General features: G+C 48.5%; 1 protein-coding gene across 1 annotated transcript; it reads left to right on the top strand.

Annotated features, from left to right (window-relative positions):
* Positions 1–270: 270 nt before the first annotated feature.
* On the top strand, positions 271–15,617 carry LOC104316981 (excitatory amino acid transporter 5). The gene is made up of 11 exons (XM_009917614.2): positions 271–615; positions 2,854–2,933; positions 4,937–5,149; positions 5,935–5,977; positions 6,818–7,040; positions 10,168–10,267; positions 10,466–10,699; positions 12,215–12,409; positions 13,105–13,239; positions 15,120–15,219; positions 15,333–15,617. The coding sequence occupies exons 1-11, from the start codon at positions 433–435 to the stop codon at positions 15,468–15,470; spliced, it is 1,644 nt and encodes a 547-aa protein (XP_009915916.2). The 5' UTR covers positions 271–432; the 3' UTR covers positions 15,471–15,617.
* Positions 15,618–19,076: the final 3,459 nt, after the last annotated feature.

A 19,076-nucleotide genomic window follows, 5' to 3' on the forward strand; every position in this document is an offset into this window, starting at 1 on the left:
CTTGCGAAGCCCTTACAGATGCGGGGTAGGAAGGGGGTGCACTTTTGGCCAGTGGGAGCACAAATCCTGTGGCAGCCTCCAGTGGCAGGACCTATATCCTTTTGGATCAGGAACTGTGACGGGAAGGGAGTTCTGGGGCTGAATCCCTGCTCTCAGCCTGCAACACGCGGCCCCAATCCCAGGGGTGGAGGGTTAACGTGGGAGGGTTCGGCAGGAGCACCGGCAGGTTGCCAAGCCCAGATTAATCAGTTGAAGACGTCACTTTCCATTATGGGAAAGGCTCCCAAATAGCCCTGAAGCTTTTGGTCCTGGAGATTAGCCGCTGGCGTGCTCGGCTCCCGGCAAAGGGCAGGGATCCATCGGCACAGTGGTGCCCAGGGCGATGAACGGGGCTGGGAGCTGCTCTGAGGGACATCGCCTGGGTGGCTGAGGATGACCATGTGGGAGCGGTTCAGGAGAGCTTTGCTGAACTCACTGTCCACGACCCTCCTGCACATCTGGAAGTGGGTAGCGGCTTTCTGGCGTAAAAATGGCCTCTTGACCCTATCGATGCTGTCGGTTGCCACCGGGTGCCTCCTGGGGTTCCTGCTGCGGGCGCTGGAGCTGACGGAGCTGGTAAGCCTGGCTGGGATTGGGACGGGAACAAGGGGGATGGAGCAGGGCAGTTGGGGCAACCAGCCCTGGTGCCAGCAAGACATCACCATCAAGGGCCCCAAATGGGCACAGCCCCAAAAGCAAAGGCTCCTGCCCAAGGAAACCACCCCTCAGGGCAGGTTTCTCCCCGTGGCTTTCTTCTTTTCTTTTTTGACCAAAAAGCTGCCAGCAAATGCCAAAGCTGCAGGACAAATCCTGCCTCCCTCCACTGGGAGTGGGGGGCTCCGGGACAGACCCTGTGGGGCTGCAGGAGACTCCAGGTCGATGGGGTCGATGGGAAAGGGGGGAATGGATGCTCGCCTTCTGGATGAGCGGTAACAGGCTCCCCCCAACACAAACAGCAGCACTGGGGTCCGAGGGATGAGCTCCTCCTGTTACTCTACCCAGAGGCTGCACAGATGCTCAACCAAAGCACGTTTCCACTCTCTGGAGAAGGCCCAGCAAATAAATATGGGGCTGGTGGTGAGCCTGGGGGGCTTCCAGGGGTCACCTTCCTCTGAGGACCCTTGGAGACAAAAGCATTGGAGAAAATGCACCTAAAAGGTGCGTTTGCGCAGCGCTTTCTAGGAGCATTGTGCTGTTAAATGTCACCGTGCTGAAATCCCCGCGGCTTTAATGACGTTGAGCATCTTGGCTATGGCTCAGCCCTGATCTTTGGCCGGGCTGGCTGAGCCTGGGACGGGGGATGCTGCTTCAGGGAGAGCTTGGCTGATGCTGGAACATCCCCGTGTCACCCACTAGGATTTAGCAAAGTCTTGTCACTTCAATTACGCCCTTCAGCATCACCACCCGCAGCGGGGATGATCTTGTTACTTAATTGAAGCCGTGTGTAATCTCCCTGCATCCTGGTGCATGTGCCTGTGAGAGCTCGGCAGCCGCCCACACCGGGCTTGAGGCTGGTAGAGCCCCCAGACTCCTGCCCCTCGTCCAGCCATGCACCGAGTTCGTCCACCCACAGCCACAGTCCTGTCCTGCCCTGTTGCCACAGCCCTGCATGTGGTCCCCGGCAGCCACTTCTCCCCATTAGAGACTTTTGTCCCAAAATCGCTGCCACAGATGAGGGGCTGGGGAAGCAGCTGGTCCCTGCTTTCCTCCCTGTGATGGGAAAGCATCACAAAGCTGAGAAACCCACTGACAAATAAGATGCTGTTCAAATCTGCTATTACTCCTTGCACCCAGGTGGACCCATTGCAGCTTCACTCTACATGAGATCCCTGGGGAAATCAGCCACGTTTAGGCCACACGGATGGGTTAGTGCAGGGACAGCAGCATGGAGCGTTTATTTTAATAGTTTGCCTTGGCATCCCTCAAAGCCCAGTGGTGTTAATTACTTTGGAGTAATGAAAAGCACCTGCTTGGCTTGGGGCCATCTCAGATCCATCCCTGACACCTCTACAGCAGCACAGTGAAGGACTGGGGGCCGGGAGGGAGGGAAGGTGGACGGATGGATTGATGGAGTGAGGGAGGGATGGATGGAGGCATGGAAGGAACTCAGCAGCCAGAAGGATGGTGGATGGAAAGACAGATGAGTGACGGTGGAGGGAGGGAGGGATGCTGGCTGCTGGTCTCGCAGACCCCTCACCCTTCCCTTGGTCATGGCTGTGGGATCCAGGCTTTGGGGGTCCCTCTCCAGGCAGCCCTTCCCCATGCCCATATGAGGAGCGCGGGGGTGGATGGATGCCACGGGGGTGGAAACCTCCCTTGGTGCACCGTGAGGCTGCACCACAGATGGGCCACACACCTGGGCTCTCCCCAAGCTCACCTTTGCCATTTGCAGCCACAAAGTATTGCCACCAGGCTGCACCCGACAGCTTCGGGGCACTTTTGCACATGCAGTCGAGCCTCTGCTCCCCAAGTGCAATGGCATTCAGGAGGAGCCAGTGGTGGGGCCGTGGGGACTATTCCCTAGGTGACTGATCCAAGGGTGTTTTTAGGAGAGGACCAGCCCCACATGCCCCTCTCCGGTTCACAGCCAGGTTTCCCGCATGGCCAATATTTCCCATTCCTGACCCAGCTCCCAGTAAGGGTCAGCCAAACAGTGTCTCTGAGTGCCGCAAGGAATGGCTGCCAGCTTGGAACCAAGCTCAGAGCTGGGTCCGGTTGGCAAAAAGGCAAATGTATCAGGTTTGAGCCCTCAGCCCGTGATCAGTGTCCATTTCTCAGCTCCCACCTGACACAATGGCTCTGCTCTATGTGCAGGAGAAGCAGTACTTTTCCTTTCCTGGAGAGCTCCTTATGAGGATGTTGAAGATGCTGATCCTGCCCTTGATCACCTCTAGGTAAGACAGCACCTTCTGCTTCTAAAGTACCATCTCTCCATCACATTGAGGAGATCGCCCCATGATCCCCCATTCAGGAGATCACCCCAAAATTGCCTGGGGTGAGAATAACCCCAGTCCCAAGCAGCCAGCAACCAAGCAGCATCCCCTAGCTTGGTATCCATCAAACCCCATGATTTCCCAGCAATGGGCTGGGACAAATACTCACCTGGATTTGGTAGACACCATCACCCTGGTCAGAAACCTGCACTGGCTGGGGTGTTTCCTTTCTTTTTGGGCCCCACCAGCTGGCAATGCTGGGACAATCCATGGGCGGTTGATGATGGGCAGCTGTTTAAACTCAAAGCAGATTTCCTTATTTAGAGGGTTTTGAGAAAGTTTAGGTAGAAACCACAATCCCTCAATGTTGCATCTGTTTACAAATCCCACTTTTATCAGCCCGTCCAGATCTAGAAATAAGAAACAGAGCTGATTGATAGAGTCACACTCAAGTCTAAGCAAGGTCTTGAAAAGCTTACATGGATTTACATATTTTAGACAATTGCCAGCACATGCTCATTAGAAATACCCAAACAACAATTAGGTCTTCATTCCTTTGAGGATGTGTCACTTCTCTATTGTTTTTCAGAGTTTGCTTGCTGTGCCATTTGCCTTTGGTTTATTTTTGGGAGCCGTGTGGTCTCTATCCTGGCCACACTTGGCCTTTTCAGTATCAGCCCTTGCAGAGCTGCTTTCTTTTCCCCTCTAGTATTTCACACTCCCTTCCCAGATGCGCTGCCTGGGTTTTCCTTCACTCCCAGGGTGCTCTCAGCCCTCCTTGCAGCTCAGTGATGCTGGGCTGTCCCAGCTGACTGCTCTGCCTGCAGGTGCAGGATCTGTGCAGGGCTCCCAGGATTCTTCTTGCATGTTGAATTGAACCAGGCTTTTTTCTTATTTAATTACTGAATGATGCTGAAGTGGCATCTTCCCTCTATGCATCATCCCAGAGGGGACCAGGCATGCTCTGGGGATGGATTTGTCCAGGTTGGGGCTCAGCTCTGGAGATCCCCAAACCTCACGCTGGAAAGTGTCACCCACCTCCGTGTTGCTTTTGTGGCCCCTCTTGAGCTTCCCAGGATCTCTCTTCTCCCGGACACGTGGCTGCTGGAGGGGATCTGTGGGCTGGCCACCACCTCAACCACCCATCTCGTGTGTGTCCCCAAGCATGGCATTAACCCTTGCAGCCTCTGTCTCCATCACATTCCACCTGGGGGTCATCGGGCAACTGGCAAACACCGCTGGCAGGCTTAGCCAGGGCTCTGCAGGGCCCTGGAGGAGCTGGAGCAGTGAAAAACGGTGGCCAGGAGCTTGGTGTAGGTCTGCATGTACATGCGGCATGCTGCAGCTCCCAAACACTCCCATTTGCCCCCAGTGCCGGCACCGCCACCGGCCAGCTCTCCCTGCTGGTGCAGCCTGTAATACCCTCTCTATTTTTAGTCCAGTTTTGTTTAAAAGTAGCTTATGGGCTACTTCTTAGGAAAGCTTACGCGTACTCTGTCCTTGGGGGAGTGGGGTCCGTCCCCACCAGGATTTTATAAACCTTGCTAATACCTTTCTTTGCTGTTCACAGTGACATGTAGCAGCAGCACAGGGTGTTGGAGAATTAAGAGAACAGCATCACAAAAAAAAAAAAGAGCAGTGTTAGTTATTCACCATCAAAATACACTACGAATATTCACTTCTTATCCCCTGGAGAAAACAGAAAACATGGCCAGACCTTGAAAAGGTACTCAGAAAGGTGTCTCCTGCCCTTTGCAGCTCAGCCTGGGTTGCCACAAGCCCGTCCTGGGCATGAGATCCTGTGGGCACAGGCAAACCAATGTGCAAGTGCTTGGTGATGCCCTCAAGCATTGGTTAAAAAAAAATAATCTATGGAAGCTTCTCTCACCTTGGAGATTTTGCCCATCAGATGCATCTTGTGCAGTTTTGGGAGCAGACACTGACCACAATCTTTTCTTCTGTAGCCTCATGTCCGGGCTGGCCACGATGGAGTCCAAGGCCTGCGGGAAGATGGGGATGATCACCATCACCTACTACCTTTGGACAACCTTCATGGCAGTGACTGTCGGGATCATCCTCGTGGTCAGCATCCACCCCGGTGCAGCTGCCCAGAAGGATGACTACTCTGTGGGGAAAGTGGTGCTCAGCTCCGCTGATGCATTACTGGATTTAATCAGGTACGTCACAGGATTTCAGGAAGAGCCAAGTTTATGATGGTGTTTCACAGACAAGGTCTTCCCACAGGGCACTGAGTTCCCGGGAGGTATTGAGACCTCAAGAGGAACAGGAGTACTGTTGGCCATGCTGACCAGGCACTGGTACCTCCCAGCCTGGTGACATGGGGTTCATTTCTCCCCACACACGTCCCTCTGGCCACTCTGTCACTCCCATTGCTCTCCTCCCAGAGCCACCAGCAAAGAGGGGTGCGGCAGCAGAGAACAGGCAGAATTAAATTCCCTGCAAAGCTCAGCAGTTCTCCCTTTGCAGCCTCAGCCATGACATGCCAAACCCTGCAGCTCCTTGGGCTTTGCAAGGTAAAAATGAGGAGGAATTGGCCCAAGGCTGGATTAAAACAGTGGATGAGGGTTAACTGTGGAGGGGGGGTGCAGGACAGACTCAGGGCTGGGGGAGAATCTCCATGTCCAGAGGTGTTCAATTGACCGGACAAGGCTCTGAGCATCCTGCTCCAGCTTTGCAGGTGGTCCTGCTCTGAGCAGGGGGCTGGAGACGTCAGATGTCCATCCCAACCTCTGGCTTTCTGTGAGTCCAGTTTACACGTGATTCAGAGTCCTGCTCCTCGTTCACCTTCCAGCCTGTCTTTGCCCTCAGCTTGCAAAGAGGACGTCAAGCTGGTGTTGGCTGTAATGGTCCTCTTGGCCTCGTGCCCACCAGAGGTGCTTCCCAGGTTGTTCCCTGCATCCTCGCAACGCACTTTAACCCCTGTGCAATTGCTCTCTTACAGAAACATGTTTCCTTCTAACCTGATCGAGGCTTCATTCCAGCAGGTGAGTTCACCAAGCTCCACCACCACAGGTGGCTGGGATGGTGCTGGGCTCCAGAGGAGGCTGCTGCCCCTGTCTGGGGGCTCTTCCCCACCCACAGCCTGGACACAAGCCCCTTCCCTTCCCTCTGCCTCCCTCCCCACCCTGCCTGCTCCCCGGCTGCTTTCTGCTCACCCCAGGGCAGGCACCCAAAGCGGGGAGGGTGCTGGCGCGGACTCTTGGGGACAGCCCTGCCTGCCCTCTGCCTGGGAGGGCTCCTGTACAACAGCAGCACAACGTCTCTTCCCTCGGACCCTCCTCTTGTGCAGGGGCTTCCCAGTCCCTGGGGATCGGGGAGCAGAGGCGGAGGGGTGGGCAGGCAGCAGGCATGGGGAGGGAAAGCTTGAAGGAAAGGTTGGGGTGGACGAAGGGGAGAGACTGAGAAGGGGCCATGTGGGCTGGAGGGGAGAAGGGAAAATGAGCAAACTCACGGCCTTGGGAAAGCATCTGTAAAGCCCCCAGAAGGAGAGGGATTGGGGGTGAAGGGGCCTCTCCATGGGGACCACAGCGCTACCCGGTGCTGCACCAGGATCCTGAAGGGACCTGACTCACAAATGCCATGTGTCTGTCCAGAGAAGTGCAGTCCTGCTCTAGGATGGATGTGTTGAGGTCTGCAGGGAATAACCACAGTTCCCCTTGCCTGTTTCTTGATTCTCTTCTTTTCACCAGCTTTTTACTGCCTGAAAAACAAACTTTGAACCTCCAGGACCACCTGGCCCAGTGACAGCTTTCCGTCTGTGTTCAGAGCAGGATGGAGTCCGTTGCCTACAGGACTCTAACATCAGTGCTTTGCTTTTGTTCCAGTATCGAACTGTTCTTGTCCCAGTGGTGAAGTCTCCCGGCTTTCCAAAGATCCCAGGAAAATCTCTCAGTTTTATTTACTTTGCACCCGATGATGAAAACCCTGAAATTCATCGGCCTGTGTTCCTCGAGCTGACGCCATCGCCTGAGATGACCTACAGGACTCTGCCCGGGACCAGCAATGAGATGAACGTCTTGGGAATCGTCATCTTCTCAGCAACGATAGGTACCTGCTCAGTAGAGAACGGGGCTCCGCGCTGCGCCCCAACCCAGCTTGCAGGGCTGTTCAGTGGCGGTTGCAAGCCAGGGCGGTAACTGCTGTGGCCACTGTGCTGTAAACCGAGGTAGGGATGCTCAGAGGGATGAGGTTATTTTAGCTCTAACTGCTCAAGTCCCTGGGGAACCAGGCACAGCACAGAGCTTGTACCAACACCTTTGTCAGTACTGTCCGTAACGGAGCTCGAAAAAGGCGTTAGGCACCAAAAAGGCTGTTTTCTCCCCACATTTTCTGTATGAGCCTTCACAGCCCAAACACAGGTCCTGAGGGGTTTTCAAATTGTCACATAAGCTGGAGGGTCCTTTTTATGAAGTCTGCTGAAGTGAGTTGTAACTTTTGCAGAGGCTACCTGGGACACGGCTCGTTACAAACAGTCCAAACCCTTCATGCTGGCAGTGTTCAAATTCCCTGACCAGGCAGCAGGTGAAAGCTGGGTCAGACTTAGTGCCTGTCACAAATGTATGGAAATTTATAACAGGAATTTCTGAAGAAGGTAAGAAAGCTTCCTATGTTGAATAGTTTGCAATCCCGCATGGACAAGGTGCTCGGCAGCAATTTCAGGAAGGAAGAAGGAGCAGAGGTTGGATGGAGACAACATGCAAGGGTTAGGGAAGAATAAGGTTTAAAGGGGAGAAAGTCAAGGGAAGGAGGAACTTGGAGCTGACTCAAAGCGTAAGACAGAAAGACACGGGGTGCAAGGCTGAGTGAGAAAGGGAGGAATCGGGAGGGAAAAAGAGTAGGAGGCGATGAGATGAGCATGGGGGGAGGATTACGTGTAGATTAAGAGGTGAGGGCAAGGAGCTTGACCTTAGTGTATAAGGAACCAAAAAGCCAATTAGAGGATTTGCGGAGTGGGAGCAGCGTAGCCAGCAATGCACTGGAGCACACCAGACTGCCGTCAGAGCCAGGGGGGAGCAGCCAGTTTTAAAGGCTACAATACAAGGAGTGCATGGAGGAGATGGCCACGGTGAGACCAGGCAGAGACAGAACCACTTAGAGATCCTCACAGACAAAAGAGATGTCTATGGCAGACTCCTGTCTCAGTGACCAACACCATCTGCAGGCCACGGATGCTCAGGGACCTGCTTGCAGGACATATGCCCTCCTCCAGCCCAAACAAGTGAGGAGAAGCTGCTTTTCTCTTCTGAGATTACCACCTCCCCACACCCTGCCAGCGTGGGAGTGAGGATCAGCACCGAGTTAGGACGCAGCGGGAGATCACCAGAGCCAGCCCCGGCCACCCAGCTGCACTCCCCAGGTTTTGCACGGGATGGATTAGAGCTCCATGAAGCCGCAGACTGGCAAAGCATCACCTGCACCGGGGACAGGTAGCCTGGAAACGGGCATTCGTACATCTGTGGGAAGCTTTACCTGTGAGGAGAGGTTGAATTAACGGGGTGTGCCTGGCAGAAAACAGGAGAGGGAGAGGGAAGGCCAGGCAACACAGCTCTGTGCCATGGGAAACGGGGATCAGCTCCTCCTTGCAGCAAGGCAGGGGAGGCCAGGTGAAAGCTGGCTGAGATCTCAGCAAAGGGTATTTGTGTCCAATACCAAAATGAGACATTTGGCAGGGCTGAGTCCAAAGTGTTCATGCAGTGCCCGCTGGCTACCCAGAGTGTCTTTGCTGTGGATGGTAACCCCACACAGCTACCACAGGTCCAGCGATCCCTTCACCGACACCAAGCATCTCCAGCCCTTTCTGTTGCCTCTGAAATCCATGAAAGGGCAGAGATTTAAAGTTACTTGAAATCAGCTGTCCATTTGCTAGGGTGATCTTTTCCAAATCAGCTGTCCATAGGACCTGAAGAGAAATGGATTTCTTTCAAACCAGCTGTTACAGCCACCAAATACTGGATGAATATCAACAGAGCTGAGATTTAAATATGCCAAGCTTTGTCTCATTTCTGAAAGTCCTGGCAAAGGTGACATGATCTCCTGTCTCTTCTGAGCAAGCCAAGAGATCCAACTACATGCCAAAGGTCTCTAGGAGTCCTCAGCCCTGAAGACTGAAGAGGGATGAGAGGGACAAGAAGATCTGACTATATTCTTCTTTTCTAAGCTAAAGAAGACATTTGTACAGTGCTTCAGAAGTAATTTTTGCTAATGGGACCACACAGAAAGGACATGCACCAGGCTGGAAACTAGACGGGCGAATACTCAAAGACTCATTTTTCTTTTGCTCAATGGGTACCTGGGAAACCTCCTCGCCAGTGAAAGCAATGGGATTTAGCACTGGCCAATTTTGTGCTGGCAGACCAAAAAGCACCATAACCCCTCTAACCATTCATGTATTTCTGCTCTAGTATTCTTTCAACAGAAAATTAGACTGGAATTAGGTTAATACAACAACATCAAAAGAAAAAAACAGAATTAATACTGGAGGCTTAATTCCTGTATCTAAGCAACTCAGTTGGATCCTTCCTGACATATTATTGTACAGCTGCATGTGTCGTCACCACCATGGTACAGCCTGTGAGCCACCGACAAAGCCACCTGCATGAAATAGCTGGTCAGCAGCCAGCACAGCCTGTCCCACAAGGGAACCGAGAACCACCAGCACCCATGGGGAGCGGGAAAATCTGAGCACGTCCAAAGAAGCTCATTCAAGTGGCATGTGGCTCTTTTCATTCCAGAGCAAGGGCACGGATGCAACATGTCATCACATCCTCAGCTATATATAACCCCACTGAGCTTTGTCCTTTTAAAAAAATAAATTTTTGTTTCTATATTATTCTTGTATTACCAAATAGCAAAAAGACAGCTTATCCACCTTCAGAAGTGGATCTTCCAGTATTGAGCAGCAGTAAAGAGTTTATCAGTTATCTGTGCAAAGAGTAATCCGTATCCTGGATTTGTGTTTGGTGCGGTTTTTTTGAGAAAAGGCTAGATGCTTGTGTTTACTTGGAGCAGAGAATTACCGTGACCCATAAGACATGAGGAAATCTGTATTAAGTCTGACCTGCTATGAGTTTGCCCAGCGAAACCCATTCTGTGACCACCAGAGCCTCAAGACACTCAGCATGACACATGCTGCTCCCGTAGTACTATTAATATAAACCAATGTGCTTGGTTGCAGGACTTCTCCTGGGAAAAATGGGCGAGCGAGGAACACCGCTGGTTAATGTGTGCCAATGTCTGAATGAAGCAGTTATGAAAATTGTCTCGATGGCAGTTTGGTAAATCTGTTTTTGATTGAGTCAGTTATTTTCTTACTTGCTATCTAACGGTAACGTGTCTACAAATATCTATTGTGAGCATTGGATTTATTTTCATATGACTGTACCACATGGTACCAAATACTGTAATGACTGTCATGTAGTGCTTCAATGATTGCTGCACCCTCATAAATAATTTTTTATGCTTATTCTTTGCAGGTACTTCCCCTTTGGCATTGTATTTCTTATCGCTGGAAAGATCCTTGAGATGGGAGATCCATCAGTTATAGGACAGAAACTGGGACTATATGCCATTACAGTAGTGTCAGGGCTAGTCATCCATGGACTCGTTCTCTTACCTCTGCTTTTTATGCTCATCACCAAGAAAAACCCCTTTGCTTTCATTCAGGGGATACTGCAAGCCTTGCTGATTGCCTTAGCTACATCGTCCAGGTATGAAAACATGGCTGAAATACGCTGATACAGCTGAGAAGGTATCTGGTTTAGTCAAGGGAGACGTGGCTGTGTGCATGGCCCGGCAAGCTGTGGGAGAACAGGTATAATTCAGACAAAGAAAAATTATGCTCCAGCACTATTTCAAATGAGATCGCTTCTAGTTTTAGTAGTTAGTGGGATGCTTGGCACTGCCCTGGTCCGCAGTGGGAAAAGCCTCAATGCATCTTCAGACCCAGCCAGCTTGCATTTCTCTTCCACTCTCCCTCTCCTGGGGTTTTCCCAGAGCAAAGCAGCAATGTTTGTTTGTTTGTGTGTGTGCTTTTAATTGCTGCAGTCAGTTTTCTTTCAAAGAATTCAAAATAGGACTGTTGTAGGTGCTTTATAGAAAAGGGTGAGATTATGATCCTGGGTTTTAACTGAAAACATCAAAAGCTCTTCTGAACGCTTTACTGAAAATCTTAAATCAATGCCTGTGTAGCCCAAGCTCCTCCAAAGAAAAGTGTTGTCTACTTTGGTTAAGATTTTATAATTTTAGATTATTTTTATCTATTTTATTTTCATTGGAAAACATTCTTTATAACAACGAAGAAGCTTTACATCGGAAACCAGCATCCTTTCTGGAAGACATGCAAATGAAAATATTTTCTTAGAAAATATTTAACTAGGCAAAGGGTTTTTCTGGCCTCCCTAATGTTACTTCCTCACATAATCCCAATAAACCCAGCACCCACTGCTGCAGGTCTCTGCTGCTACTCTTAACTGCTTGATCTGCTCCTGAATTTGGGTCTCCATCAGGCTTTCTCCTTCCTCTCTGCTCTACAGCCAGCTGAGCAAGCTGGGAGAGCTGTTACGGAGAGGACGGTGGGAGCACTCTGCTCCTTGTCCCAGCCATGTGGGACAAGCTACATGCAGCAGCCAACTCCTTTCAGAAAAGCAGTCCCTGGCTCCAAGAGCCCATCGCAATCCCATCAACTTTTTTGTGTTCGTTTCCCTTCTTCCACTCCGTCTTCTTCCTCCACGTCCTTATCCCGACTCCTGCGTGACAGCTCACGTCTTCATGCTAGACAGAAACAAGAGAAAAAGGTCAGGGGGATGGATGCAAGAGCCGAGGCAGCTGCTCCTGATGTGAGCAGCACATGGGAGATGAACGAGGAACAACGGGGTCTGGCTGGACCCCGGCACGGCCAGTGCTGGCAGATGCTGCCCCATTACCAGCGTTCAAGGTGCTGCAGGATTAACGTGGGGACCGGGGATGTACAACAAAGCTGTAACCATCTCACATTGCTGCTCACAGAGAGCGGTTTACCTTGCAGCCAGCGGCTGACTGACTACTTGGCTCATTATGTATATTCCCCAGGTAGTGCAAGTTGAAGAAACTTTCATTGCTATAGCAGTTTGTATGATATCGCTGCTGCATTTGCCCTCAGGAGGACTTGTATTTCTATACCATTACGTTGATTCCTATTTATAAAGCTCAATACAGAGAATTACTGATCATTTCTTGTTCCACAGCTCAGCAACCTTGCCCATCACCCTGAAGTGTCTCCTGGAAAACAACGGAATAGACAGACGTGTGGCACGATTCGTCCTCCCTGTCGGTGCCACCATCAACATGGATGGCACGGCACTGTACGAAGCAGTTGCTGCTATCTTTATTGCCCAGGTCAATGAATATGATTTGGATTTGGGACAAATTATAACGATAAGGTAAATGTTTCTTTGCAGCTGCTGAATTATTTCTCTCTATTCATATTTATAGACATTATAACAATCTCTCTCACTTTTCCTGTTTGGCAGAGATCTTGCTACTGCACAGAGTGAACTTTGCTGGAAAGCTGAGGAATAGGGAAAGGCGCAGCGTGTACCAGCCCCCTGCGCTGTGCACCAGGGAAAGCTCAGGCTCTGCACCCACAGAGTTTGCTGCAGAATCAGAGACTTTGCCTGTAGGTAAAAGCCAGACTGTGAACTGACAGCACGGCTAGAGCAGGTCAATACCTGCAGCAATGAATTATCTTAGCATAGAAGGGTTTGTGCAGGTATAATTGACTCCCCTTCAGGAATGGAATATCCTCATTTTATAAGCAGGGAAATAAAGCACCTATCTAGATAAAAGTAAGTACAGCTGCAAATATTTAGCAATTTTATGCAGGGACTACCTACACTGGAACACAGAGGAGTGTTGTGCAAGCCCAAAGCCAAGAGTACCTGCTGCAAGCCCTCAGCCATGATGTGCACAGGCAGGGATTCAGGATAGCATTAGGGAGCAGGAAGGTGCAAGAAGCCAGATCCGATCCAATCCTTCCACACAGGACTAGCTTACTTTGCCATACGCTTGCTTTTTTTTAAAACAAACAAACAAAAACCCCACATGCAATAATTGCACAGCCGCCTTTTCTTTGCAGCATAACAGCAACAGCAGCAAGCATAGGGGCAGCCGGGATCCCCCAGTCCGGACTCGTTACGATGGTCATCGTGCTAACGTCTGTTGGGCTGCCGACCGACGATATCACACTCATCGTCGCGGTCGACTGGGCTCTGTAAGTATTTTCCAGATGCAGTATTATGGGTAGGTGCTACGTCCCAATTCATGGTGACGTACTGAAGCAGCTCTCATGGAGGCAAATAGACATTAAGAGGTCACAGAACAAGGCCAGGAGCCAAGTGTGAGATTCTTCATTTTCCAATTATTTTCTTGAAATAGCCCATGATAACTATAGGCAAACCGTCTCCTAAAGGAGTGTTTGACTTGCAGTATTTCTGTTCTGAGGTGCCCATCACTGCCTGGTACCTCATTAAGGTAAGTGGAAGAAGTGGTGATGATATTCAGCCGCTCTCTCAAGTAGGGTTCCCAGTTTGAAATACCAGCTTGTCCCAATCTTTTATCTAAATTCCAATCTGATTGTACAACACATCTTTGTTGGAGGTCTCAAATAAGTAACAAAATCTATCTTTCTGAAACATATGTACATTTATACTTTTAAGAGGTCAAAGGGATGCTACTTTCCGCCATACCAAGAGGTGGAAAAGGAGGAAAATGGGTGCATAGTCTTGTCTTCATGAAGCATTACTGTGTAAGGCTGCTAGTTAATGTATTCCCTAGAAATACCTCAAGCCCTAGTCTTCTGTGAACAAAGGAGGATGGGCAGCAGAAGAGTCAAAGCAAAGTGGTGGATGGTATTTGTTTTGGTGGAATATTCTCCCTGGAAGAGGAACAAGGTTGGTAAGGCAGGGTGAAAGGTATCTGGCTTCATACAAGGAGAAATTAAAATTAGCCAGAAAGATGCTAACAACAATGAGAGAGCGATAAAAGGGGTGGAAATGTGCAATCGTTTAGGAAAAAAGCATGATCTCCAGGAAAAAAAAAATCAGTCAGCAAAACCAATAATTACCCATGGTTTATGGTTTATAATTTACATATGTGCTCATCCAGTTTGCTGTTTCTATTTCTGAAACGTGCATTTTCACAAGTAGAAAAGAGAGAGAGATAGATGTCACATCAAAACAGTAACAGGGTAATGCACGAGTTGGTTGCACACCAAATTATAGCAGAAAATTAGATTGTCAGCTCTTGAACAGATGCAGCAAAAACCCCTCTCACATTTAATAAGCAAATTCTCTCTCAAACCAACGTGTCATCAGAACTGATGCTTGATTACGTTTGTCACAGACAAACCGAAGTCAAACATACGCAGTTTGTGAAATGTGCCATTTTAAAGTACTAAGATAAAAATGAAGCAAATTAGCTAGGTGAAAACACGTACAGAGTAGACGCTGACTTCTACATAATTGACACGTGGGTTGCTGATTTGTACTTCGCAGCCATCCTGGACAGAGAGGAAACAGCATCAAGTATCTTGGCTGCTTCTCTCTTTCTTCCACGTAAAAGGAAATTTAACTTTTCAGGTGCAACTTGTAAAATCAGAACACAACATGAGTTCAATCTTTCAGCATTGCAGGGTACCCAGCACCACCGTGTGCTGGCACTTCCTACTGATGTCAGAGGTGCTTGGATAAACAAGAGAGGTGCTGTGGCTGGAAAAACCAAAATTTCCTCCCTGAGAGGCATCTCAAGGAGTTTTATGACTTGCTGAGGCAGCTCAGCCCCACATTGAGCAAAAATGCTGATGATGCCTCAGTTTGGGAAGGAGCACAGGCAGGTCTATGCACTAAAAAGACAAGCACAACCAGACAAAAGAAGCCCCATCACCTTCATGGTACTGGGCTCACACAGACATCGCACGGATCATTTTCTCTCTGTATTTGCAAGAGCAATACTGCGCTTGTCTCAACTTGCCATTAGCAAAACCAGTAGCAGAGACATTAGGGATGGGGGGTTGACACGTTTTAAAGTCCTAGAAGACCCCAGGCACATTGGCTGTGGCCAACACCTGCATCCTCACAGCTCTCTCTCATCTAGGGATCGATTTCGAACTATGACCAATGTCCTTGGTGATGCTCTGGCTGCTGGCATCGTAGCACATGTCTGCGAGAAGGACTTTGCCCCAAAGCCCCCCAAGGTATGTATAGCTTGTCTGGGAAAGCAGGTGAATGCAGGAAACACAAGGACTATGCACAGACACAATATACGCGCTTGTTTAAGAAGCTAAATTTGTATTTTTTCTTTTTGCAGCAAGATACAGTAAGCAACACAGACAAGTTTCCTTCTGTAGAGACCTCACATCTGCATCCCAAAGATAACGTGATTGAAATGATTGAAGAAACTTTGCTCGATCAGACAGGAGTTCATTATAACATCTGTCAGGTGTAGATCACAGCATTCCCGCTCCCAGGAAAGGGATCTTGGTGCTAAACACTAACATTGTGAATGTTGTACATGGATGCTCCGCAAGAAAAAGGCCTTACTTGGCATGGAAAGTGGAAAAATCCTCTCTGTCCTTTGAAGACCGTGGGACTCTCCAGCAAGCACCCAAACAGCACGGCTCTGCCCTTCAGGGGGAAGGGAGCCAACCCCTCCTCGCAACTGAGGATGCGGTTCTGAGCCTGCTGCCCTGACTGTCTGAAGCAGCTGGGAAGTGAAGGTTTTATGCCTCACATCATTTCAAGCCCACTTCTTTTCAAAGGTTAGGGAGGTGGTGAGCAGGTTATCAAAAAACTGGAACTGGACTAGATAAGAAAGCAGTAGAGATGGGACAAAAATCTGGCACCATAAGTCAGCAGCCCTTATCTGCTGGCCAGGCTGCACTCTGTAAGGTTTCATTTTCTTTATTATAGAGATTATTTTTTTTAAATCATTGCTTTTTTTTATTACTACCTTCTCATCTAAAAACTAAGATTAAGTGAATTTTGTCTACAGCTCAAAATCCAGGTTTGACATAACTGGATTTTCCACCTGTTACACAAAGCTGGTTGAAGTGTTTCACTCCGCCTGGACAGCGAGATTGATTTTAGCTGCAGGGATGGAAGGACCAGCTGTACACGTGTTTTTACCAGCCGTTTTATTACAGGGAAACTAATTGACCAGGCCCAATTGCAACCACATTGATTTTCCCAGCTAAGGATCTGTCCCAAAGTTCAAATTCCAATTACAGCCTTAAAATCCAGGCTTCCCAGGCAGCCTTCTCCACAAAAGCCTTTTATACCAATGAGTCATGTTGCTGAATTCATTTCTCTCTCAAAATGCTACCTCATCCCCCTTCTCCCTCTTGCTTTGTCTTTACTGCCACAGCATTAAGACTTGTAGAAGCAGCTTAAACTCCCACTAACACCACTTAACTATTCTCCAATTGCACATTTAAGAAAAAATTTCCTGTGCATAATCCTTCATTGCTGGAGTCAGGGGGTTTAAAATATTTTGATTTAGAAGAAACATTAATTCCACTTTTGCCAAATGAAAAGCAGAAGTTATTAAATATCATAAACCAGCTTTTACACAGGAACTTTTCCTCTTCTCCCTATTAACTTCAAAAAGCCTTCAAAGAACCAGAATCACAGCCAAGATAAGCTTGAGGTACTGCTGTTAACTTTGGTCTTTCCTATGCTTTCCTCCTCGGCTGGTTAGTGTTTTATACCTTCTTAAACATTACCGTCCAACTATTCTTCAACAGGAGCAGTTACATTGTTTGCAAAAATAAAAATAATCCCATTTCAAATCAAGAGGTCTCTGCAGCATCCCAGGTCATCCCTCCCTCCCCTGATCATTTATCATCAGCTGGATGTATCACACATACCAGTGTTTAGCATTGCTGTCTGTTAAGTCTTTTGCAAACTTAACAACTACAGGTTGTTCCTCTATGCCTGGAGCAAGCTCGGGCACACAAAAACGTGTCTGGGGAGATACTGGTGAACACTGGGGGGGGGATTGAGGCAGCTCCCAGCTTTGGGGCAGGGTCCTGAGCACGGCTCACTCCTACGCTGACATCTGTCTGCACCAGTTATCCACATGCCCCAGACTATAGATGGAGAAATGGACGCTTTTGAAGCATGTTGTTCCAAGGCAGTAATTTAAAACAGTCAAGATTAAAAGGGTAATGTGTCAGACCTGCTTAGATGCCTGCTTTACAGGGCAGTAACCAGTGCCTGAAGTGTCCATGTCCCTCGCTGGCTGCCCAAGGGGAGTCCAGCCAACCAGCCCCAAAGGAATCCCGCTTTTCACATATATTCCCCTCTCATTAATGAGCTCTGGATATTACAACACAGAATCTTAATCCTGCAATAAAAGACAGGAGTCAATGTCCCCAACAGAGGTTTCCTAGGTCAGCGGTGGGGATGCAGAACGAGTCTCCCAGCAATTACTCACATCACAGGGCTCTGCCTTCTGCAGAGCGGCCAGATTTTCTCCCCTGCCTCCAAAGGCTGCAGTCCTACTAGTAACGACTTAAAAGAGTGCATCTTCAAGTTCACTGCAACTGGAAGAACAAACTATTACTGACAAAATTGAGTATTATATCTCAGGAATAAATCTAGAGCTGGTGAAGTAAACACAACTCCATGCAGCTCGTGTCAGGAGTTGCAAGTACTGTGGTTTATCAAGTGTTGGTAACCTCTCCCAGTCTGGTGAGATTCATTTTAGCAGAGAAGGTTTGATTTGTGAAGTCAGCAGCAATGATGTTGTTCTATTAAGATTTTTTTAAAAAGTGTCATGTCACAGACACGTACCTTATGACAAATACAGTAAGAGAGCTTTAACCACTCAGCACTCTCAAAACCGAGCTGTAATCACTTTGCCCCTCTAACAGGATGAAACAAGGAAAAAAAATTCAAACGCTTCTGAAAGTCTGTTTGAGGTCTGGTAAAAAGTGAAACCATCATTATTGATGTGAAAATGCCAAAGGCAGCAAGGACAATCCATCATCTTCAGTGCTGCAAACAGGCACAGAAGAGGCAGCTTAGTACCTTCTAACATGAAAAAGAAATTGTGGAAAAGTTAAAGAAGCAGATTTACTGAATGCCAGAGTTAAGTGGCTAGTAAGGCATCCACTGTCTCAGCTGATGTCCTCTGGATGGTACCATCCCAACCCCACTTGTATTTTCAATAACCTGCTGCCAGGGGGTACATTTACACCAGCTTGTATCTGCTGCTCAGCCTTGATTTGCCAAAACTGAAAGCAGGCAGACACCCATCTAACCCCAAAACGTCAGCACAACTTTATGTACACAGAGTAATGAAAACTTATCAGTGGTCAAGAGACAAGAGATTTCCAGAAGAGATTTCTAGAAGAGAAGAAAGTAGCACAGAGTCCGGACAAAATCACTGGGCATCGTCTGAAGGAGTTTTATTCCGTCCTGGCTAGACTCAGGAGCACCAGGACTGGAGGGAGGCAAAGTAACATGTGCTCCACACCACGCAAATCAAGGCATCTTGCTCAGCAAATTGAAAACTACCTATTCAGCCTCAAAAAAGGTCAAATATGATTAAATCCTACTGACTGATACACTTCATAGTATTCTAGACTATTTTCCCAGATACCTGTAAGAAAAAAAGGCACCTCTCTCCGTTCTAGTGACGAAAACATAAATCCATTTCTGTTGTATTTCCATGCAATTGGAGACATACAGGCAGTCTAAGGTGCACATACTAAACAGACACTGAAACCTGGTGTACAGAAAGAACACAAGCTCCAAACCTAAACTTCTTCTTTGGAAATCCTCCTTTTCCTTACAAATATAAAAATCTCAGCTGACATTGTGATACAGATGTTCCCCAGAATATGGATTGTATGTGTAATATCATAATAAGGTTGGAGAGCAACTGGGGAAAGCAACTTGGTTGTTATACAAGTATTATTTCCACTGAGGGGAAGAAAAAAAAAAATCACAGAAAGCTACTTTGGAAAACTAAAATCCTTGTGAAAGACATTTATGAGTATTGTGGTTATTAAACAAAAGGAAAAGTAGAAGCAGCCCCTGGCTTTAT

The sequence above is a fragment of the Haliaeetus albicilla genome, chromosome 8 (genome assembly GCF_947461875.1).
Source record: "Haliaeetus albicilla chromosome 8, bHalAlb1.1, whole genome shotgun sequence".
Lineage (NCBI taxonomy): Eukaryota > Metazoa > Chordata > Aves > Accipitriformes > Accipitridae > Haliaeetus > Haliaeetus albicilla.